Source organism: Carcharhinus amblyrhynchos, chromosome 19 (assembly GCF_965287045.1).
Source record: "Carcharhinus amblyrhynchos chromosome 19, sCarAmb.v2.hapA, whole genome shotgun sequence".
Classification (NCBI taxonomy): Eukaryota; Metazoa; Chordata; class Chondrichthyes; order Carcharhiniformes; family Carcharhinidae; genus Carcharhinus; species Carcharhinus amblyrhynchos.
In genome coordinates, this window is record NC_137342.1 from 540,791 (window position 1) to 564,326 (window position 23,536).

A 23,536-nucleotide genomic window follows, 5' to 3' on the forward strand; every position below is an offset into this window, starting at 1 on the left:
GAGAAGTGGTTCTGTTAAGCAGCCATATCAGTATAAACATACAGTTGAGTGGAAGACCACTGCCTTGTCCCAGCACATTGTCAAAGGAAACCATCCAGCATTATTGAGGAGAACGTGGCTGGAAACGATAAGATTAAACTGAGTGAGATAAATCTCATTTCAGATTCTAAAGCAGGTCTACCAAAGATTTTAAAGAAACATGCCATTGTCTTTAATGGGAAGCTAGAAAGCAAGGAGGTCTCAATCAGGTTAAAAATTAAGGACAAGAGTTAAGCAAGATGCTTAAAAGCTAGGTCATCAGGTCTAAGGTAGGGGCAGAATTAGAATGGTTGATCAAGAGGGAGTCTTCAAACCTGTTAGTGAGAGTGATAGGGTCACGTCGATAGTACTCGAAGCCACTATCAATCTGATACTGAGTACCCTCTGTTCCGAATGATGATTTATTTGCTGTGTCGGCTAGAGGCCACAACTTCACTGTATACTAAGTACATGTGACAATAATAAATCAAATAAAACAAGTTCAATAAAATTAACTTTGGTCAAGCTCATCTCCAGATGAACATGGATCCAAATTCACAATAATATTTGACAATTGTGACATAAAGGACTGTTTCGATATAAAAGTCTTCCATTTGACATCATGTCTGGATCTCTTTGTTCCACTGTGCCACTGATCAAATTTTAAGTGGATTAAGAGTTCAGTGTTAGATAGATGATGTTTTAAGTTATGGAAAGAACGAGAAAGAACATCTTCACAACCTAGACACCACACTCCGGAGATAGAAGATTACGGACTGAGAGTACAAAAAGATAAATGTGGATTTTTCCAATCTACTATTGAATATCAGGGTCATGTCATAAACACAAAGGGACTGCACAAATCACCTTCAAAAGTCAAAGCCATTACTGACGCACCGCACCTGCACTTCAAAACATCAATCAACTTCATTCTTTTTTGGACTTAAATTATGGAAGGTTTGTCCCCATCTCTTACAAACTTATTTTGCCCAATCAAGAAATCATTCGTATAAGCTGAAGAGGCACTACTAAAGTCAGAAGTCCTGACACATTTTGATCCAAATTTAACTTTGTGACTTATTGGGATTGAGGGTTATAGATAGGCCTGGTAGGTAGGGATATGATCAGTGCAACTTGTGGGCCGAAGGGCCTGTTTGTGCTGTAAAAATGTTCTATGCATCATCTTACAGGGTGGAGGCAGCGGTTTCTCACATGATACTCAATAGTGAAGAGAAGACAACAGCTTTTGCATCAAAATCCTTGAACAAAGCAGAAATATACTGTGCAAATTTAGTGCAACAAGTCCTAGGAATCATTTTCCATAGGTATCAAACATTTCTATTGAAATTTACATTATTAACAAATCATGAACCATTGACAATGATATTTGGTTCACATACCAGGATTCCATCTCTGGCAGCGGGCTGGATGCAGAGATGGGCATTGTGGCAAAATATCGCCAATCAAATTTCCACGGGAATGTTGATGGACTCTCCCAATTACCTTTACCCAACGAGTTGTCAATGAACAATCCGAGTGCAAACATTTTCTAGCCAAGTTGATAACACTCCTGTAACCACAGCACAAGTTAACAAGTACTACAAATGATCCATAACTGACACAAGTTTGGGGATGTACTTTGTGGCAAGACCATGGGAGCAAACCTAGAGTTGAAGCCATACATCAGCCGAAGACTCGAACTATGCATACAAGCTGGTTCTCTTTTCTGGGAAATGAGTCATCATTTCACCATTATTAAGGAAACATGCACTAAACCAACTATACAAAGGTCACTGTGGTATAGTAAGGATAAAGGAGAGATAACCAGGAGCTATTTTTGGTGGCTAGGGCTCGATATCAAAATTGAGGAGAAAGATGTTTTCACCTTGAACCAAAGTTCGGAACCTGCCACCACTAGTGCCATTATACCCATAGCAATGGCCAGAAGGACCACTGATTATGCGAGGGGTATGTTTCTCATCATCGCCAACTTCCACTTGAAATGGCGTGAAGTCGCCATAATGAAGATAAAGTCCTCAGAGAGAACAACAAAGACTGGATGAAATTTTAGGAAGATTCTATTATTCCGAACAACTTGTGGGTGGCAATGGGCTGCACTTCATTTTGCAAGGATTCACAAACTATTTAAAGGAGAACAGGAATCAACATATTTGATCCGCTCCTTATCATTCTGCCACAAATCAGCTGGCAGAACAATTTGCACAGATGATGAAACATTCATTGAAGGTAACTGGAAAGCAAGGTTCATTGTCTAAATGACTGAGCCAATTCCTGATGACGTACTGCACATTTGACAACTCAATGTTCTCCAGCCTTGCTCGCTTTAAAACATCAATTATGCACAGTGTTTGATTTGCTGAAGCTGCTCAAGACGAGAGAAATTGCTGAGAGGAAACAGCAAAGTCAGATTATACAATGTGAGAACAGATCTAAGTGCTGCATTTTTCAAAAAGGCAGGAACAATACCACCAGTGAGAAGTGGATACTCTAAGCAAGTGGGGAAGACAGTACCTCTGTTGCAAACACTTCAACACTGAGTCAAACTCTAAATACTATGTCAACTCTGGTGAAGACAGCCATGGGTAGCATCCAAACTAAACTAAAATACCAGAGGTTGCAGTCAATACAAGAAAGTAGAAGTATTGTAAGCTGTGGGGAAGACAGTGTAGAACTGAAAAGCAGATAGACATGTTGGTGGAGTGGGCAGACAGGTGACTGATGAAGTTCAATGTGGGTAAATGTGAGGTGATGCATTTGGGAAGAAAGAAACAACACAACGTAAGGCACAGAATAGCTGGAGAGAGCAGTTCATAAAGTATAATAAAGCCCAGGGCTTTATTAATAGGGGCAAAGAATACAGGAGCAAGGTGGTTATGCTGAATTTATACATTACTCAGACCTCAGCTAGTGTATTGTGTACAGTTCTGGGTGTCACACTATGGGAAGGATGTGAATGCATTGGAGACAGCACAATAGAGATTTACAAGAATGATTCCAGGCATGAGAGACTTCAGTTATGAGCATAGATTGAAGAGATTTCAACTACTCTCTTTGGAGAGAAGGTGGTTAAGAGACTTAATAGTGATATTCAAAATCATGAGATAGTGGAGATAGGGAGAAACTGTTCCCACCTGTAAAAGGATTGAGAATGAGGGGAAACAGATTTAAAGCAATTTGCAAAAGAAACAAATGTGATGCGAGAAAAACCTTTTCACACAGCGAGTGGTTCAAACCTGGAATGCACTGCCTGTAAGCATGGTGGAGGTAGATTCAATCGAAACATTCAAGAGAGTATTGTATGATTATTTGCTTAGAAACAGCGTACGGGGGAAAGGCAGGAGAATATCAGACACTAATCCAGAATGCTCATTTGTGCAGCCAGTACAGACATGATGGGCCAAATTACCTCCTTTTGGGCCGTAACAATTTTGTGATCAGTGCAAATAATCAGAGAATTCAGATTTCTTTTTACTTTTTCTCATCTCTTATCTCTCTCAATCCTATCTTTCTGCTCCAATCTTTGTGCTTTCCTTCCTAAAATCAAATTTTTACTTCCTGGTTTAGATTCTGTGGAGCTGAGTAATGATTCCGCAATCAACTGAAGAGCCTCATGGATTTTTGTCTTGTTCACAAATGTTATAAATCCTAAGTAGAGGGAACGGCACTGGTTCATATCCCCAATTCAGCAAATCAGCATTCAGAAGTCCACTTAAACTCTACTCAGTTGTCAAAAATCCAGACTGTTAAAAGTAAAGTTTCTCAGGACATGAACTTACGTGGCGAAAAACTGCAGCAGGCAACGGTGCAGAGGGACCTCGGGGTCCTTGTGCATGAATCGCAAAAACCCAGCTTGCAGGTGCAGCAGGTGGTCAGGAAGGCGAATGGGATGCTGGCCTTCATAGCGAGGGGGATTGAATATAAAAGTAGGGAGGTCTTGCTGCAGCTGTATAGGGCATTGGTGAGGCCGCAGCTGGAGTACTGTGTGCAGTTTTGGGCGCCGCACCTGCGCAAGGATATTTTGGCCCTGGAGGGAGTGCAGAGGAGGTTTACTAGGCTGATACCGGAGTTGAGGGGATTGAGCTATGAGGAGAGGCTGAATAAACTAGGCTTGTACTCGTTAGAGTTTAGAAGAATGAGGGGAGATCTCATTGAGACGTATAAGATGATGAATAGGATGGATAGGATAGAGGTGGAGAGACTCTTCCCGCTCAAAAAAGACAGTAGGACTAGGGGGCACAGCCTCAAGATAAAGGGGAGGCGGTTTAGAACGGAGTTGAGGAGGAACTTCTTCACTCAAAGGGTGGTGAATCTCTGGAATTCTCTGCCCGTTGAAGTGGTGGAGGCTGCCTCGCTAAATATTTTTAAGAAGCGGGTTGATGGGTTTTTGATAAGAGAAGGGATTAAGGGTTATGGGGAGAGGGCGGGAAAGTGGAACTGAGCCACGACAGATCAGCCATGATCTTATTGAATGGCGGGGCAGGCTCGAAGGGCTAGATGGCCTACTCCTGCTCCTATTTCTTATGTTCTTACATGCCTTAAGAGCAATTGGATCCAGAGTAAAGTCCCAGACATCCCCAATAGAGTCATCCAATGCGTCTTCAATTCCTTTCAACTGATTGGTGTATTCTTCAAGAAATCTTTCGTAATTCTTCAGCTGTACTTCAGCATGGATTCCTAAATAAAGAGACAGAAATTTTAAACATTTAAAATAATGTGCTGGCTATAGTTTGATTGTCTGGCTTAAAAAAATTGAGCTACCGCTCATTAACCCTTTCGAAGTCCCCCCTCTCCCCTCCCTACCCCCCGGGCTCACCCTCCCCTCCCCCCTCCCCCACCTCCCCCTCTCCCCCATCCCGGCTACCCCTTCTCCCAGCCCCCTCTCCCACCATCGCCCCCCTCTCCCAGCCCCCTGGCCCCCTCTCCCCCGGCCACCCATCCCCCCGGTCCCACCCCCATCCCTCCGTCCCCCCCCACATCCCTCAGCCCCCCCCCCAGTCTCTCCCCCGTCCCCCTCCCTCTCCTCCCCCACCCCACCCCCCCCCCGGTCCCCCCTCCTCCATCCCCCTCCCCCACCCCAGTCCCCCCTCCTCCGTCCCCCTCCCCCACCCCGGTCCCCCCTCCTCCGTCCCCCCCCACATCCCTCAGCCCCCCCCCAGTCTCTCCCCCGTCCCGTCCCCCTCCCTCTCCTCCCCCACCCCACCCCCCCCCGGTCCCCCCTCCTCCGTCCCCCTCCCCCACCCCAGTCCCCCCTCCTCCGTCCCCCTCCCCCACCCCGGTCCCCCCTCCTCCGTCCCCCTCCCCCACCCCGGTCCCCCCTCCTCCGTCCCCCTCCCCCACCCCGGTCCCCCCTCCTCCGTCTCCGTCCCCCTCCCCCACCCCGGTCCCCCCTCCTCCGTCCCCCTCCCCCGTCCCCCCCTCCTCTCCCCCACTCTCTCCCCCGTCCCCCCCTCCTCTCCCCCACTCTCTCCCCCGTCCCCCCCTCCTCTCCCCCACTCTCTCCCCCGTCCCCCCCTCCTCTCCCCCACTCTCTCCCCCGTCCCCCCCTCCTCTCCCCCACTCTCTCCCCCGTCCCCCCCTCCTCTCCCCCACTCTCTCCCCCGTCCCCCCCTCCTCTCCCCCACTCTCTCCCCCGTCCCCCCCTCCTCTCCCCCACTCTCTCCCCCGTCCCCCCCTCCTCTCCCCCACTCTCTCCCCCGCCCCCCCTCCTCTCCCCCACTCTCTCCCCCACTCCCTCCCCCGCCCCCCCCTCCTCTCCCCCACTCCCCCCCCCTCTCCCCCACCGTCCCCCCCTCCTCCCCCCTCCTCTCCCCCACCGTCCCCCCCTCCTCCCCCCTCCTCTCCCCCACCGTCCCCCCCTCCTCCCCCCTCCTCTCCCCCACCGTCCCCCCCTCCTCTCCCCCACCGTCCCCCCCTCCTCTCCCCCATCCTCTCCCCCACCGTCCTCCCCTCCTCTCCCCCACCGTCCCCCCCTCCTCTCCCCCACCGTCCCCCCCTCCTCTCCCCCACCGTCCCCCCCTCCTCCCCCCTCCTCTCCCCCACCGTCCCCCCCTCCTCCCCCCTCCTCTCCCCCACCGTCCCCCCCTCCTCCCCCCTCCTCTCCCCCACCGTCCCCCCCTCCTCCCCCCTCCTCTCCCCCACCGTCCCCCCCTCCTCCCCCCTCCTCTCCCCCACCGTCCCCCCCTCCTCTCCCCTCCTCTCCCCCACCGTCCCCCCCCTCCTCTCCCCCACCGTCCCCCCCCTCCTCTCCCCCACCGTCCCCCCCTCCTCCCCCCTCCTCTCCCCCACCGTCCCCCCCTCCTTCCCCCTCCTCTCCCCCACCGTCCCCCCCTCCTCTCCCCCACCGTCCCCCCCTCCTCTCCCCCTCCTCTCCCCCACCGTCCCCCCCTCCTCCCCCCCTCCTCTCCCCCACCGTCCCCCCCTCCTCCCCCCTCCTCTCCCCCACCGTCCCCCCCTCCTCCCCCCTCCTCTCCCCCACCGTCCCCCCCTCCTCCCCCCTCCTCTCCCCCACCGTCCCCCCCTCCTCTCCCCCACCGTCCCCCCCTCCTCTCCCCCACCGTCCCCCCCTCCTCCCCCCTCCTCTCCCCCACCATCCCCCCCCCCTCTCCCCCACCGTCCCCCCCCTCCCCAACTCGTCCCCCCCCCCTCCTCTCGTCCCCCCACTCCTCTCCCCCCCCACTCCTCTCCCCCCCCACTCCTCTCCCCCCCCACTCCTCTCCCCCACTCTCTCCCCCCCGTCCCCCGCCCCTATCTCCCCCCCCCCCCCCCGGCCCCGGCCCCGGCCCCGGCCCCTCCCCCCCCCCCGGCCCCGGCCCCGGCCCCGGTCTCTCCTGTCCCCCTACCCCGGGCCGCCCTCACTCACTCTGGGATCCATCATCGAAGCGGTCAAACTGCCACTCCGGGGACTGCGGCTCGAGCGCCATCTTCAGATCGCGTGACCCGGTCACGTGCCGCAGCCCTCTGCGCAGGCGCGCGGCAGCAATGCTTCCTGGGAGATGTAGTTTCCGGGGTGAGGGGTCAGCGGGAGTCACCTTCGTGCTTCATCTCAATGGCGGGTGTGGAGGTGCCGGTGTTGGACTGGGGTAAACACAGTGAGGAGTATCACAACACCAGGTTAAACTCCAACGGGTTTATTTGGCAGCACAAGTTTTTAGAGCGCCGCTCCTTCATCAGGTAAGTGGGAGTTCTGTTCACAAACAGAGAATAAACCTCAAACAGACCATTGTCCGGAACAAACTACCCGGTCTTAAAGACACAAACTTAATTTACACAGTACTGTTTGGAATGTGTCTGTACAGGTAACCAGGTCTTAAAGGTACAGACAATGTGAGTGGAGAGAAGGTTAAGAACATAAGAACATAAGAAATAGGAGCAGGAGTAGGCCATCCAGCCCTTCGAGCCTGCCCCGCCATTCAATAAGATCATGGCTGATCTGTCATGGCTCAGTTCCACATTCCCGCCCTCTCCCCATAACCCTTAATCCCCTCTCTTATCAAAAACCCATCAACCCGTGTCTTAAATTAAATTCCATTTGCCATTTCCTGGCCCATTCGCCCAGCCTATCTAGATCCTTCTGCAGACTCTCCACACCCTCTGCAAATTTGCCGTTCCCCCAATCTTGGTGTCATCAGCAAATTTCGACACCCCACACTCGGTTCCCTCCTCCAGATCATCTATATAAATGGCAAAAAGCTGAGGCCCCAGCACCGACACCTGGGGCACTCCACCATCCGCCAATCCGAATAGCACCCGTTGACCCCCACTCTCTGCCTCCTATTTGACAACCAATCCTCTATCCACGCTAACACCCTACCCCCAACTCCATGTCCCTCGACCTTCTGCAATAACCTCTTGTGAGGTACCTTGTCAAACGCCTTCTGAAAATCAAGAAAGACCACATCCACCGGCTCTCCTCTATCCACCGCCCTAGACACATCCTCATAGAACTCCAGTAAATTTGTCAGACACGACTTCCCTTTAATGAAACCGTGCTGCGTCTGCTCTATCAAGCAATTCCCTTCAAGATGCCTTGCAATTTCCTCCTTAATGACAGATTCTAACATTTTACCTACCACAGACGTTAAACTAACCGGCCTATAATTCCCCGCCTTTTGCCTGGCACCCTTCTTAAACAACGGCGTAACATTAGTCGTTTTCCAATCATCCGGCACTTCCCCGGAATCCAGCGACGTTTGGAAAATAACCACCAAGGCATCCACTATCACCTCCGCCATTTCTTTCAGAACCCTCGGATGCATTCCATCCGGTCCTGGGGACTTGTCCACAATCAGCCCCTCCAGTCTGTCGAGCACCGCCTTTCTAGTAACAGTAATGTCATTAAGACCCTCCAGTCCTACCACCTTTCTATCGCTAACACCCGGCAAATTATTCACGTCCTCCTCCGTGAAGACAGAAACAAAAAAGTTATTCAATACCTTAGCCATATCCCCATCCCCTACCACTAGGTCCCCTTTCTCATCCTCTAAAGGACCAACATTCACCCTAGCCAGCCTCTTCCTTTTTATATATTTATAAAAACTCTTGCTATCCTTTTTTATATTAAGCGCTAGCCCAGCTTCATAGTTTCTCCTACCCTTCCTTATCAACTTCTTTGTCAATCTTTGTTGACATTTAAACCTCTCCCAATCCTCTTCTCGCCCACTACTCTTAGCTACTCTAAATTCCTCCGCTTTTAGTTTTAACACTTTCCTTCACCTCCTTTGTTATCCACGGCTTATTACCTCTCCTCCTACTATCCTTTTTGACCATCGGAATAAATTTCCGTTGAGCATCAAGAAAGATCTCCTTAAAGATCCTCCACTGCTCCTCAACAGACCCTCCCTCCAACGCGCTCCCCCAGTCCACATTCGCCAATTCTTCTCTCATCCTACCATACTCCCCTCTATTCAAACAAAGGACGCATGTCCGGGAACCCACTTTCTCCTCCTCCATCTGCACCAGAAACTCCACCATACAATGATCACTCTCCCCAAGAGGATCCTTCACCACAAGGTCCCTAATAATACCCGCTTCATTACATAGCACCAGATCCAAGATAGTTCGCTCCCTCGTCGGCTCCAACACACACTGTTCGAGGAAACTATCCCGGCAGCATTCCAAGAACTCTTCCTCGAGCCCCCCACGTCCAACATGGTTCGACCAATCAATAATCAATCAATCAATAATAATAATAATAATCAATCAATCAATAAGTTAAGTGCAGGTATTGTCTCCAGACAGGACAGTAAGTGAGATTTTACAAGCCCAGGCATGTCACGGGGGTTACAGATAGTGCGACATGAACCCAGGATCCCGGTTGAGACCGTCCTCATGTGTGCCGAACTTGGCTATCAGTTTCTGCTCAGCGACTCTGCACTGTCGTGTGTCGTGAAGGCCGCCTTGGAAAACACTTACCCAAAGATCAGAGGCTGGATATGCGTGATTGCTGAAGTGTTCACCAACAGGAAGAGAACACTGTTGCCTGGTAATAGAAATGCAGAGGGACCTGGGGGTGCAAGTGCACAAGCCTTTGAAGGTGGCAGTACAAGTGGAGAAGGTTGTGAAGAAAGCTTATGGTATGTTAGCCTTTATAGGAAGGGGTATAGAGTATAACGGCAAATTGTGCGGAGGGTGTGGAGAGTCTGCAGAAGGATCTAGATAGGCTGGGCGAATGGGCCAGGAAATGGCAAATGGAATTTAATGTTGGCAAGTGCGAGGTGGTCCACTTTGGTAGGAATAATGGTAGGAAGGACTATTACTTACGTGGCGAAAAACTGCAGCAGGCGACGGTGCAGAGGGACCTCGGGGTCCTTGTGCATGAGTCGCAAAAACCCAGCTTGCAGGTGCAGCAGGTGGTCAGGAAGGCGAATGGGATGCTGGCCTTCATAGTGAGGGGGATTGAATATAAAAGGGAGGTCTTGCTGCAGCTATATAGGGCATTGGTGAGGCCACAGCTGGAGTACTGTGTGCAGTTTTGGTCGCTGTATTTACGCAAGGATATTTTGGCCTTGGAGGGAGTGCAGAGGAGGTTTACTAGGCTGATACCGGAGTTGAGGGGGTTGAGCTATGAGGAGAGGCTGAATAAACTAGGCTTGTACTCGTTAGAGTTTAGAAGAATGCTGGGAGATCTCATTGAGACGTATAAGATGATGAATGGGATGGATAGGATAGAGGTGGAGAGACTCTTCCCACTCAAAAGAGACAGTAGGATTAGGGGGCACAGCCTCAAGATAAAGGGGGGGTCGGTTTAGAACAGAGTTGAGGAGGAACTTCTTCACTCAAAGGGTGGTGAATCTCTGGAATTCTCTGCCCGTTGAAGTGGTGGAGGCTGCCTCGCTAAATATTTTTAAGACGCGGGTTGATGGGTTTTTGATCAGAGAGGGGATTAAGGGTTATGGAGAGAGGGCGGGAAAGTGGAACTGAGCCACGAGAGATCAGCCATGATCTTATTGAATGGCGGGGCAGGCTCGAAGGGCTAGATGGCCTACTCCTGCTCCTATTTCTTATGTTCTTATAAGAGCTGGAGTCTAATGTTGCAGTTGTATAGAACGTTGGTTAGGCTGCATTTGGAGTACTGCGTCCAGTTCTGGTCGCCTTACTACCGGAAGGATGTGAAGACCCTGGAGAGAGTGCAGAGAGTATCTTCTTCAAGGGCTTCATCTATCCTAAGCCTTTTAGATCTTACAAATGTTTCCTTTCTCTTCTTGACAAGGTTCATAATACTCCTCGTTATCCAGGGTTCCCGATGCTTGCACACTTACCCTTTATCCTAACAGGTCCATGCTCGTCCTAAATTTCAGTCAACTGACATTTGAAAGACTCCCACATGTCAGATGTTGATTTACGCTCAAACAGCATCCCCCAATCTACACTCTCCAGATCCTGCCTAATGTTGTTGTAGCCATGATGTGGAGATGCCGGTGTTGGACTAGGTGGGCACGGTAAGAAGTCCATTTTGAGTACACGGTTTGCAGTGTCGCCGATAACCGTGATGTGGAGCTGCCAGCAATGCAATGGATTGGTGTTGGAATGTTGTTGTAGTTAGTCTTCCCCCAATTTAACACCTTCGCCTAAGGACTACTCTTGTCCTTGGACTCCAGAAGCATCTTAAAAGTTACGGAATTACCACCTGGCTGGGCTCCTTTCCCGATACCAGGTCCGATATAGCTCCTCCCAGAGTTGGGCTATTTACATATTTTCAAGAAACTATCCTGGATGCGCCATACAAATTCTGTCCCAAACTAGACCCCAGCAGTGAGTGAGTCCCAGTCAATATCGAAAAAGTTAAAACCACCCACTACAGCAGCCCTGTTGCATTTTTCCAAAATCTGTTTGCATATCTGCTCCTCTATCTCCTGCTGGCTGTTGGGAGGCCTATAATAAACCTCCAGCGTTCTGACTGCACCCTCCCTATTGTTGAGCTCTACCCATCTTTCCTCGTTGCTTGAACCTTCCAAGGTGCCCGCCCTCAGTACAGCTGTGATATTTTCCTTAACCAGTAATGCAACTTCCCCACCCTTTTACATCCCCTTCTGTCCTGCCTGAAGTATCAAGATCCTGGAATGTGTAGCTGCCAGTCCTGTCCCTCTTACAACCAAGTCTCTGTAATAGCAACATCGTATTTCCAAGTACTAATCCAAGCTCTAAGTTCATCTGTCTTATCTGTTATACTCCTGGCATTGAAACAAATGCACTTCAGACCACCAGTTCTGCTGTGATCAACAACTACTCCCTGCCTGTTCTTCCTCTTCATCTTACTGCCCTTAGTCTGTAGCTCTCCCTCAATTATTTCTCCTGCTGCTCTGGTTCTCACCCCTCTGCCATACTAGTTTAAACCTTCCCGAGTGACTCCAGCAAATCTACCTGCCAGTGTATCGGTGCCCCTCCAGCTTAGGTGTAACCCGTCCTCCTTGTACAGGTTCCACCTCTCCCAGAAGAGATCCCAATGATCAAGATAATTGAATACCTCCCTCCTACTCCAGTTCTTTTACCACATGTTTAGTTGCATTATCTTCCTATTCCTAGTCTCACTAGTACGTGGCACTGGAAATAATCCTGAGATTACAAAAATAGAGGTCCTCTTTCTTAATTTACTACCTAACTCGCTAAACTCTCCTTCCAGGACTTGTCACTTTACCTGCCAATGTCATTCATACCAATGTGTACCACGAGTGCTGGCTGTTCGCCCACCCCTTTCAGAATGTTCCATGTCTGTTCACAGACATCCTTGGCCCTGGCGCCAGGGAGGCAATATACCATCCTGGAGTCTCTTTCCTGGCCACACAAATGCCTGTCTGTGGCCCCTGACTATAACAGTACCCTATAAATATTGCTCTTCTGTGCCTTGACACTCCCCGCTGAACAACAGAGCCAGTCGTGGTGCCACTGCCCTTTGCTGCTGTTTTCCCCTGATAGGCCATCCCCTCAACAGTATCCAAAACGGTGTACCTATTAGAGAGAGGCATACCACAGGGGATTCCTGCACTGACTGCCTGCTCTTTCTAGCAGTCGCCCATCTATCTGCCTGCACCTTGGGTGTGTCCTGTCCTGTCTGGAAACTATACACATCTCTTTAACCTGTGCTTAAAGCTCTTTCCACTCACACTGTCTCATTGTCTGTACCTTTAAGAATTGATTAGCTGTAAAGACTCACATTCCAATCATTATGTGTGTAAATTGAGTTTGTGTCTTTGTGTCATTTTTACAACCAGAACTCCCAGCCACCTGACGAAGGGACAGGCTGTCCTGAAAGCTTGCGGCGTTTGCTACAAATAAACCTGTTTGGACTTTAAACTGGTGTTGAGGGATTTCTTTGTGTTTTACCTCAGTCCAACGCCGGCATCTCCACATCATGTATACAAGAAAGCCAGGTACGTTCTAAGGAGATCCATCAAAGATGCCAAAAAACAGTACCGGACCAAGCTAGCGTTTCCAGCTTTCCACACGGACTTCCGCCAACTGTGGCAAAGTCTGTAAGATATAATGCGCTACAAGATGAAGACATGTAAAATCGCCGGCTCCAATACACCTCTCCCTGATGAGCTCAATACATTCTATAGAAAATTGTAACCATTTCAGCCTTTGACGAAAGCTGGCGCAGGAGCGATGGATGGAAAGGCTTCTTAATGAGCTATGACATTTTACAATTCCATTGTTAGATCAATGTCTCTACAGCATCCCGAAATATCCCAGCCCAATTCTATTTGTGAGAAACAAGATCTTGAAGTTCAACATGACTACACAGTTTGACCATTTCAGAACAGAGAAACAGAATGAATGGTTTACTTTAGGTGTGATTAGCAGTGCCAGGAACAGAGGGTAAATAGAAGTTATTCTCGCTGGTCAGGAAGATTTGGAATTGGTGATATAGCCTAACAGTTAGAACCAGACCCTTCAGGAGTGCAAGTACAATGAGGAGTGATTTTATAGACACTTATAAAATTCTAACAGGATGAGACAGGATAGATTCAAGAAAAAATGTTCCCAATGATTTGGGAATCCAGAACTAGGGGGTCATAGCTTTTATTGGTAGAGGGATTGAGTTTCGGAGCCGTGAGGTCATGTTGCAGCTGTACAAAACTCTGGTGCGGCTGCACTTGGAGTATTGCGTACAGTTCTGGTCGCTGCATTATAAGAAGGATGTGGAGGTATTGGAAAGGGTGCAGAGGAGATTTACCAGGATGTTGCCTGGTATGGTGGGAAGGTCTTATGAAGAAAGGCTGAGGGACTTGAGGTTGTTTTCGTTAGAAGAAGGTTAACAGGTGACTTATTTGAGGCATACAAGATGATCAGAGGATTTGATAGGATGGATAGGGAGAGCCTTTTTCCTCAGATGGTGATGGCTAACATGAGGGGACATAGCTTTAAATTGAGGGGTGGTAATTACAGGATGGATGTCAGAGGTAGGTTCTTTACTCAGAGGGTAGTAAGGGCGTGGAATGCCCTGCCTGCAGCAGTTGTGGACTCGCCAACTTTAAGGGCGTTCAAATGGTCAGTGGATAGGCATATGGATAACATTGGAATAGTTTAGGTTAGAGGGTCATTAGATTGGTTCCACTGGTCGGTGCAACATCGAGGGCCGAAGGGCCTGTACTGCGCTGTAATGTTCTATGTCCATTTTGAGCAAGAGGTCAGCAAGAGCTTGCCATCTACCCTGGAAACCCTGGATGAACCTGTATCTGAGGTCAACATTGCAGATGTCAGAACAGCTTTCTCGAAGGTCAACCCATAGAAAGCGACTGGCCCGGGTGAGGTACCTGGACAGGCACTCAGATCCTGTGTGGATCAGCTGGCGGGGGGATTCACAGATATCTTCAACCTCTCTTTCCAACATTCTGAGGTCCCTATCTGCTGCAAGAAGATAACCAGCATCCCAGTACCAGAGAAAAGCCAAGCAGTGTGGCCTTAATGACTATCATCCGGTGGCTGTGACATCCATCATTATGAAGTGCTTCAAAAGATTAGTCATGGCACAAATTAATTCCAGCCTCCCAGACTGCCAGAATTCACTGCAGTTCACCAACTGCTGCCACAGGTCCATAGCAGATGCCATCTCCCTGGCCCTGCATGCAACCCTAGAACACCTAGATAACAAGGACACCTATATCACACTCCTATTTATTGACTACAAATCAGCCTTTAACATCATTATTTCAACAAAACTCACCTCCAAACTCCGTGGCCTGGGCCTCGGCTCCTCCCTCTATGACAGGATCCTGAACTTTTTAACCCATAGACCACAATCAGTAAGGATAGGAAACAACACCTCCTCCACGGTCATCCTCAACACCAGTGCCCACAAGGCTGTGTTCTCAGCTCCCTCCTGTAGTGCAGGGACCAGGACATGATGTTGGCAATCTAAACGCCAAGAAACTTGAAGCTCATGACCATTTCCACTTCACTCCCCTGACACAGGCATGTCCTCCACTACAATTCCTGAAATTGATGACCATCTCCTTTGTTTGCAGACATTAAGGGAGAGATTATTGTTGTCGCACCAGATTTCTTATCTCTTTCCTTTACTCCGTCTTATCATTGTTTGAGATCTGACCCACTACAGTGGTATCATCAGCAAACCTGAAAATTGAGTTGGAGGGGAATTTGACTACACACTCACAGATGTTTAAGGAGTATAGTAAGAGGCTGAGGACAAAGCTTTGTGGGGCACCAGTGCTGAGGATGATCATGGAGGAGGTGTTGTTGCCTATCCTACTGAATGTGGTCTATGGGTTAGGAAGTCTAGGATTCAGTCACAGAGGGAGGAGCCAAGCCCCATGCCATGGAGTTTGGAAATGATCTTAGTCATAATAATGGTGTTGAAGGCTGAGCTGTAGTCGATAAATAGGATTACATAAGAACATAAGAAATAGGAGCAGGAGTAGGCCATCTAGCCCTTCGAGCCTGCCCCGCCATTCAATAAGATCATGGCTGATCTCTCATGGCTCAGTTCCACTTTCCCGCCCTCTCCCCATAACCCTTAATCCCCTCTCTTATCAAAAACCCATCAACCCGCATCTTAAAAATATTTAGCGAGGCAGCCTCCACCACTTCAACGGGCAGAGAATTCCAGAGATTCACCACCCTTTGAGTGAAGAAGTTCCTCCTCAACTCTGTTCTAAACCGCCCCCCCCTTTATCTTGAGGCTGTGCCCCCTAGTCCTACTGTCTTTTCTGAGTGGGAAGAACCTCTCCACCTCTATCCTATCCATCCCATTCATCATCTTATATGTCTCAATGAGATCTCCCCTCATCCTTCTAAACTCTAACGAGTACAAGCCAAGTCTATTCAGCCTCTCCTCATAGCTCAACCCCCTCAACTCCAGTATCAGCCTAGTAAACCTCCTCTGCACTCCCTCCAAGGCCAAAATATCCTTGCGTAAGTGCGGCGCCCAAAACTGCACATAGTACTCCAGCTGTGGCCTCACCAATGCCCTATACAGCCGCAGCAAGACCTCCCTACTTTTATATTCAATCCCCCTCGCTATGAAGGCCAGCATCCCATTAGCCTTCCTGACCACCTGCTGCACCTGCAGGCTGGGTTTTTGAGGGGGGATTCTGATGTAGGTATCTTTGTTATTTAGGTATTCCAACATTGAGTGTAGGGCCAGGGAGATGGCGAACTGCAGTGGATCCAGGCAATCTGGGAGGCCGAATTGATTTGTGCCATGACTAACCTTTTGAAGCACTTCACAATGATGGATGTCAGAGCCACCGGACACTAATCATTAAGGCACACTGTCTGGCTTTTCTTGGTACAGGGATAATGGTCATCTACTTGAAGCAGTTAAGGACCTCAGATTGGTGTAAAGAGTGGTTAAAGATGTCTGCGAATATCCCCCTAGCTGGTCGTTGCAGGAGCTGAGTGCTTGACTGGGTGCCCTCTACGGATCAGTCACTTTCTGTGGGTTGACTTTGGAGAAAGCTGATCTGACATCTGCAATGGTGATCTCAGATATGGGTTTGGCTGAAGATTCTGGAGTGGAAGGCATGCTGTCACTGATCTCTTGCTCAAAATGGGCGTAGAATGTGTTGAATCATCAGGGAGGGGTTCAATAGAACACTACACCACAGAACCAGGCCTTTTGGCCTTTCTTGGCTTTGCTGAACCACTGACTTGCACCTGGACCATATCCCTCTACACCCTGCTCATCCAAGTTTTTCTTAAATGTGAAAAGTGAGCTCACATTCACCACTTCATCTGGCAGCTCATTCCACACTCCCACCACTCTCTGTGTGAAGAAGCCCCACCCCCCGCCTCCAATATTCCCTTTAAACTTTTCCCTCTCCACCCTTAATCTATGTCCTCTAGTTTATTTCTCCCCTAGCCTCAGTGGAAAAAGCCTGGCAAGTGGGATTAGGTGGCCTGGAAATAGAGCTGGCAATTCTACATGCCTTCATCTTGTAACCTGTTATGTCTTGCAAACCTTGCCATAGTCGGTGGGAGTCCATGTGGCTAGCCTGGGACTAGACACACGGATTCCAACAGGCACCTCTGATGAATCTCCGTAGATCGTATCTGGATTTCTTGTACAGAGGTTGCCTTTATGCAGTCCAGCTACAGTTCATTGGTGGTGGAGAGATTGAATGTTTGTGGAAGATGTAGCAATCAAGCGGGCTGCTTTGTCCTGGATGATATTGAGCTTCTTGATGTTGCTGTTGCCGCACCCATCCAAACAAGTGGAGAGTATTCCATTACACTCCTGACTTGTGCCTTGTAGATGGTGGATAGGCTTTGTGGGGGGATCAGGAGGTGAGTTACTCACCACAGGATTCCCAGACTCTGACCTACACTGGTAACCACATTATATGGCCGTCCCTATACTCCTTACACACCGATGAATGTGTGGCGAAATTCCCCTCAAACTCGATTTTCAAGTTTGCAGACAGCATCACTGTAGTGGATCAGATCTCAAACAATATTGAGACAGAGTACAGGAATGAGATAGAGAATCTGGTGAATGGTGTGACAACAATAATCTCTCCCTCAATGTCAACAAAATGAAGGAGATTGTCATCGACTTCAGGAAGTGTAGTGGAGAACATGTCCCTGTCTACATCAACAGGATGAAGTAGGAATGGTTGACAGCTTCAAGTTCTTAGGTGTCTAGATCACCAACAACCTGTCCTGATCCCCCAATGTAAACACTATAGTTAAGAAAGCCCACCAATGCCTCTGTGTCACACAATCACAGTGCAGAAGAAGCCCTTGGGTTCATCAAGTCTGCACCGACACAGGAAAGGCCCTGACCTGCCCACCTAATCCCACTTGCCAGCACTTGGCTCACAACCTTGAATGTTATGGTGTTCCAAGTGCTCATCCAGGTACTTTTTAAAAGATGTGAGGCAATCCGCCTCTACCACCCTCCCAGGCAGCGCATTCCAGATTGTCACCACCCTCTGGGTAAAAAATGTTTTCCTCAAATCCCCACTAAATCTCCCACCCCTCACATATAACTTGTGTCCCCTTGTAACTAACCCTTCAACTAAGAGGAACAGCTGCTTTCTATCCACCCTGTCCATGCCCCTCATAGTCTTGAACACCTCAATCAGTTTGCCCCTCAGTATTCTTTGCTCCAGAGAAAACAACCTACTTATATAACACCCACCACAATCTCAGGACATCCAATGTACTTTGCTTCGGTTCAAAGTGTTCTACTGTGGGAAAGACGGCAGCCAATTTGTTTTCAAGTTCCCAAAAGCAGCAATGTGACAATGACCAAATAACCTGCTTTTGAGTTATTGACACAAAGATAAATGTTGATCAGGAGTCAAGGGTCTGCTTTCTGCTAGTGGCCTGGGATCGTTTACATCCCACTGGGAGGTAAATAAGGGTCTCAGTTTAATGTCTCAGAAGACTAAGGAAATTTGGCATGTCAGCTATGACTCTCACCAATTTTTACAGATGCACCATAGAAAACATTCTTTTTGGTTCTCTCACAGCTTGTTATGGCTCCTGCTTTGTCCAAGACTGCAAGAAACTACAAAGGATTGTGAATGTAGCCCAGTCCATCACATAAACAAGCTTTCCATCCATTGACTCTGTCTACACTACCAGCTGCCTTGGAAAAGCAGCCAGCATCATCAAGGACCCCACGCACCCCAAACATACTCTCTTCCATCAGGAAAAAGATACATAAGTCTGAGGTCACGTACCGACTGACTCAAGAACAGCTTCTTCCCTGCTGCCATCAGGCTTTTGAACAGACCTCCCTCATATTAAGTGATCTTTCTCAAAAACTTTGCTATGATTGTCCACATTCTGCACTCACTCCTTTCCTTCACTGTATGGTGTGCTTTGTCTTTATAGTGTGCAATGTAAATTAATACATGTGACAACAATAAATCAAAGAAACATACAAGTTCTGTCAAGCGTGTCACTCAAGTCAGGTGATGGGGAAACCTGAAAAATAATTAGCCCTGCACCTTCAATTCCTCTTTGAGCATTTGAGGGGCATTTTACAAGGGACCTAATTGATTTCGTAAGCCAAAAGTGGAAATTAATACTTGCTGACAATCATGGATGTATCTCCTAGATTCCTAAGAGTGATACTATTATGAGGGATCACAGCAAAGAGGATTGAAGGAGAGATGACCAAATTCTTTACAAGACATGATTTACCAAACAAAATACGGTCAGATCAGCGTTTGAATTTCATGTCAGTTGTTTAGGGAAGTCATGAACAGCTTGGGATAAAACAGTTTAAGTCGTCAGTTTATCATCCTACATTGGAGAGATGACATCAGAGAATCATAGAATACCTACAGTGCAGGAGGAGGCCACTCAGCCCATCGAACCTGCACCAATAACAATCCCACCTGGGCCTATTCTGTAATCCCATGTATTTACACTGCTAGCTGCCCCCTGCCCCGCCCCCGCCCCCGCCCCCATACTAAGGAGCTGTTGAGCATTGTTAATCCACCTAACCTGCTCGTCTTTGGGAGGAAACCAGAGCACCTGGAAGAAACCCGTGCAGACAAGGAGAGAATGTGCAAACTCCACACAGATAGTGACCTAAGGCTAGAATTGAACCCAGGTCCCTGGTGCCATGAGGTAGCAGTGCTAACCACTGTGCCACCAGCCACCCATGGGTTCGAGTCCAAAGAACAAAGAACAAAATCAGCCCGGGAAACAGGCCCTTCGGCCCAACGAGCCCACGCCGCCATCTCAACACCACCAGTCCCCCTGTCCACCCACGACCCCTGTCTAGTGTTTTATGGCCGTCCAGATTGAGGGAAACTGATTTAGGGACAATTTATTCCTGCCAATCAGCCTAACAGCACATCTTTGGGGTGTGGGAGGAAACCGGAGCACCCGAAGAAAACCCACGCGAGCATGGGGAGAATGCGCAAACTCCCACAGACACCGGCCCAAATCCATGTGTCTGCACAGCAATCAGCGATAGTCACTGAGCTGTCGTCTTGCCCAGTATCTGGTCCACATGAGCCTTCTTCAGAACTTCTGCCCTTAAAGACCTCAAATTTAGATTCTCATCGGACACATCCTGTTCCATCCATAGCAACCCTACAAATGCAGAAGAAGGCTATTTGGCCCATCAAGTCTGTACCAACTCTCTAAAAGAGATTCTTTCCCAGACCCTCCACCCTACCTCCATAGTCCTGCACATTTACCATGGCTAATCCACCTAACCTACAGATCTCTGGACTGTGGGAGAATGTGCAGACTCCATACAGACAGTCACCTGAGGCTGGAATTGAACCCAGGTTCCTAGTGCTGTTAGGTAGTAGTGCGGACCACTGTGCCGCTAAAGACTATGATGAGGGTACGTAGTCAAGTTTACCCACAAAACCAGGATTGAAGGATTCCATTCTTCTGACTTGCCAGGGCAGGGTAATCCCAGTGTATCATCAACTGGGAGAGATAGTTCTGAGGTTTTAGATCACTGGAAGGACTGGGAGAGGCAGTCCTGGAGTATTAGACAAAGAGGGAGACTGTCTCAGAGTATTAGAGGATTGGGAGGAAGTAGTTCCAGAGTATAGATGATGGGGGAGGTAGTCTTGGAGAAGGGAGTTGCTCTGATAAGCAAGGGACAGAGTCAGATATGGACACAGGAATGGGACAAGAAATGTTAAAAGGGCTCATCTTAAGGCTTTGTATCTGAATACTCAGAATTTTCAAAACAAAATGGATGAAGTAGTTGCACAGATTGATGTAAAGGATTATGATATAGTTGGCATTATGGAGACATGACTCCAAGGTGGCCAAGAAAAGGAACTAAACATTGAGGGCTATCAGTGTTTAGGAAGGTGAGGCAAAAAGGAAAAGGTGTTGGAGTTGCATTGTGGATTAAAGAAGATACTATTATGATATCAAGAAAAAATATTAGCATAGACAATGTGGAATGTATATGGGTTGAGTTAAAAAAAATAGTAAGGGCATGAAACAATTGTAGCAGTGGTATACAGGCCACCAAACTGTAGTAATGTTGGGAATTGCATTAGACAGGAAATCAGAGATACATGTGTTAAAGGAACATCTATGATTATGGATGACTTTAATTTGTATATAGATTGGGAGAGTCAAATTAGTCACAGTACAATAGAGGAGAAATTTCTAGAGTGTGTACAGGATCTCTGGACCAATACATTGAGGAATCCACAATCCAAAGATGTGCGGGTTAGGTTGATTGGCCATGCTAAAAGTTGCTCCTAAGTGTCCTGAGATGCATAGGATAGAGGGATTAGTGGGTAAATACGTGGGTATATGGGGGTGGGGCCTGGATGGGATTGTGGTCGGTGAAGACTCGATGAGACAAATGGTCTCTTTCTGCACTGTAAGGTTTCTATGATTCCCCGAACTATCTGCACACCCTTCTCCTGGGTCACCATCCACCAAGGCCTTCTCTTTGGTGAAGACTGACACAAAGTACACATTTAATACCTTGTGTATTTCCTCTGGCTCCATGCATAGATTCTTCCCCCTGTCTTCGAGTGGTCCAACCCTCTCTCTGGCTACCCACTTGCTCATTATATATGTTAAAAAAAAGCCTTGGGATTTTCCTTACTCTCGCTGGCCAATGACTTTTCATGACCGATTTTAGCCCTCCTTACCCCTTGCTTAAATTTCTCACTACTTTCCTTGTATTCCACACTTGCTTCATGTGTTCTCAGCCTCCTATTTTTCACAAATGCTTCCTTTTTCTCTTTGACTAGGCTCACAATATGTCTTGTTATCCACAGTTCCCGAAACTTGCCATACTTATCCTTCATCCCTACAGGAATGTGCCGGTGCTGAATTCCTATCAACTTGTACTTGACTTGCCCTCAAACATTTGTCTCCAATCTGCATTCTTCAGTTCCTGCCAAATATTGTTGTAATTAGCCTTCCCCCAATTTAGCATCTTAACTTGAAGACTATGTTTATCTTTATCCATCAGTACCTTAAAGTTTACTGAATTGTGGTCACTGTTCCTGAACTGCTCCCCTACTGAAATGTCAACCGCCTTGCCGGTCTCATTCCCCAATACCAGTCCCAGTATGGCCCCTTCCCTAGTTGGACTATCTACATACTGTTTCAAGAAGCCTCCTGGATGCTCCTTACAAACTCTGCCCCACCCACACCCCTAGCACTAAGTGAGTCCCAGTCAATACTGGGGAAGTTAAAATCTCCCACCACAACAACCCTGTTACTTATACACCTTGCCAAATCTGCTAACATATCTGTTCCTCTATCTCCCACTGGCTGTTGCGAGGCCTTTAGTAAACCCCCAACATTGTGACTACATCCTTCCTATACCTAAGCTTTACGCATATTGCCTCACTATATGAGCCCTCCAAGGTGTCCTCCCACGGTCCAGCTCCTTAATCTGTAGTGCAACTCCCCCACCCCTTTTGCATCCCCCTCTACCCTTCCTGAAACATCCGTATCCTGGAATGTTAAGATGCCAATCCTGTCCTTCCTTAACCAAGTTTCTGTAATGGCAACAACATCATAGTTCCAAGTATTAATCCAAGCTCTTATGTTCATCTGCCTTACCTGTTATACTTCTCACATTGAAACCAATGCAATTCAATCCACCAGATGTTCTTTGATCAGCAATCACACTTTGCCTGCTCTTCTTCTGAGTCTTACTGGCCTGACTCTCTAGTTCCCCTTCAGTTAGTTAATTCCATGCTGGGAGGCTTCTGCTGTATGTGTGTTGAAATGTCCATGTATTACAGTACATGTGGGGTTTTGAGTGCCTATTTGAGTCTGTTGAAGGTGATGCTGTTGCCAGTACCATTCAATATCCCGGTGGAGAAGATGACAAGCAGTCCACTGACCTCACTACAACATGGGATGAACTTAGAATGATAGTTTGTCAGGGCAAGAAAATACTGTGAAGTGTACTTGTCCACAGGAATGGCCATCTGTCACATAGCCACTGTCTTGTCTGGATGGGGGGACTTCACATCACCAGCTGTGAGTAAATGGCCCACATAGGAAACCTGGTTGACTCTGAATCTACATTTTGCAAGATTGAGCTTCAATTATATGGTCCTGATTCTGTCAGGGATGAGACAAAGATGTACATCATGTTCTTGCATAGTACCACCGCAAACCAGGATGTCATCAACAACAATCTCACAAGGTTGGCCTGTAAAGATTTGATCCTTGCACTACTGGAAGACCTCATTGCCAGTGGAGATCCCATGGGGCAAATGAAGTAAACAACGAATATGGTTATTTTGATTTGATTTATTATTGTCACATGTATACAGTGTACAGTATACAGTATATACAGTATACAGTGAAAAGTGTTGTTTCTTGCCTGCTATACAGACAGAGTATACCATTCATAGAGAAGGAAAGGAGAGAGTGCAGAATGTAGTGTTATAGTCATGGCTAGGATGCAGAGAAAGATCAACTTAATGCAAGGGAAGTCCAGTCAAAAGTCTGACAGCAGCACGGAAGAAACTGTTCTTGAGTTAGTTGGTACATGACCTCAGACTTTTTTCTTTTTCCCGATGAAATAAGTTGGAAGAGAGTATGTCCGGGGTGCCTG

General features: G+C 48.1%; 1 protein-coding gene and 1 long non-coding RNA gene across 3 annotated transcripts in view; one reads left to right on the forward strand and one right to left on the reverse strand.

Annotated features, from left to right (window-relative positions):
- washc4 (WASH complex subunit 4) overlaps positions 1 to 7,031 on the reverse strand; it is a 148,112-nt gene extending 141,081 nt beyond the window's left edge. The window contains exons 1-2 of one of the 2 annotated variants that reach the window (XM_080207118.1): positions 6,899 to 7,031; positions 4,574 to 4,713 (exon numbers count right to left, since the gene is read on the reverse strand). In XM_080207118.1, coding sequence (XP_080063244.1) covers positions 4,574 to 4,713; positions 6,899 to 6,959 — 201 coding nt within the window. In that variant the 5' untranslated portion in view covers positions 6,960 to 7,031. Of the gene's footprint in view, positions 1 to 4,573; positions 4,714 to 6,898 lie in introns of those variants that run through there. The other variant, XM_080207120.1, reaches the window with a different exon arrangement.
- Positions 7,032 to 7,080: 49 nt separating this feature from the next.
- On the forward strand, positions 7,081 to 18,861 carry LOC145355252 (uncharacterized). Its single transcript, XR_013888949.1, has 3 exons — positions 7,081 to 7,209; positions 12,747 to 12,905; positions 18,474 to 18,861. It is a non-coding gene; the product is annotated as an uncharacterized LOC145355252 (long non-coding RNA).
- Positions 18,862 to 23,536: the final 4,675 nt, after the last annotated feature.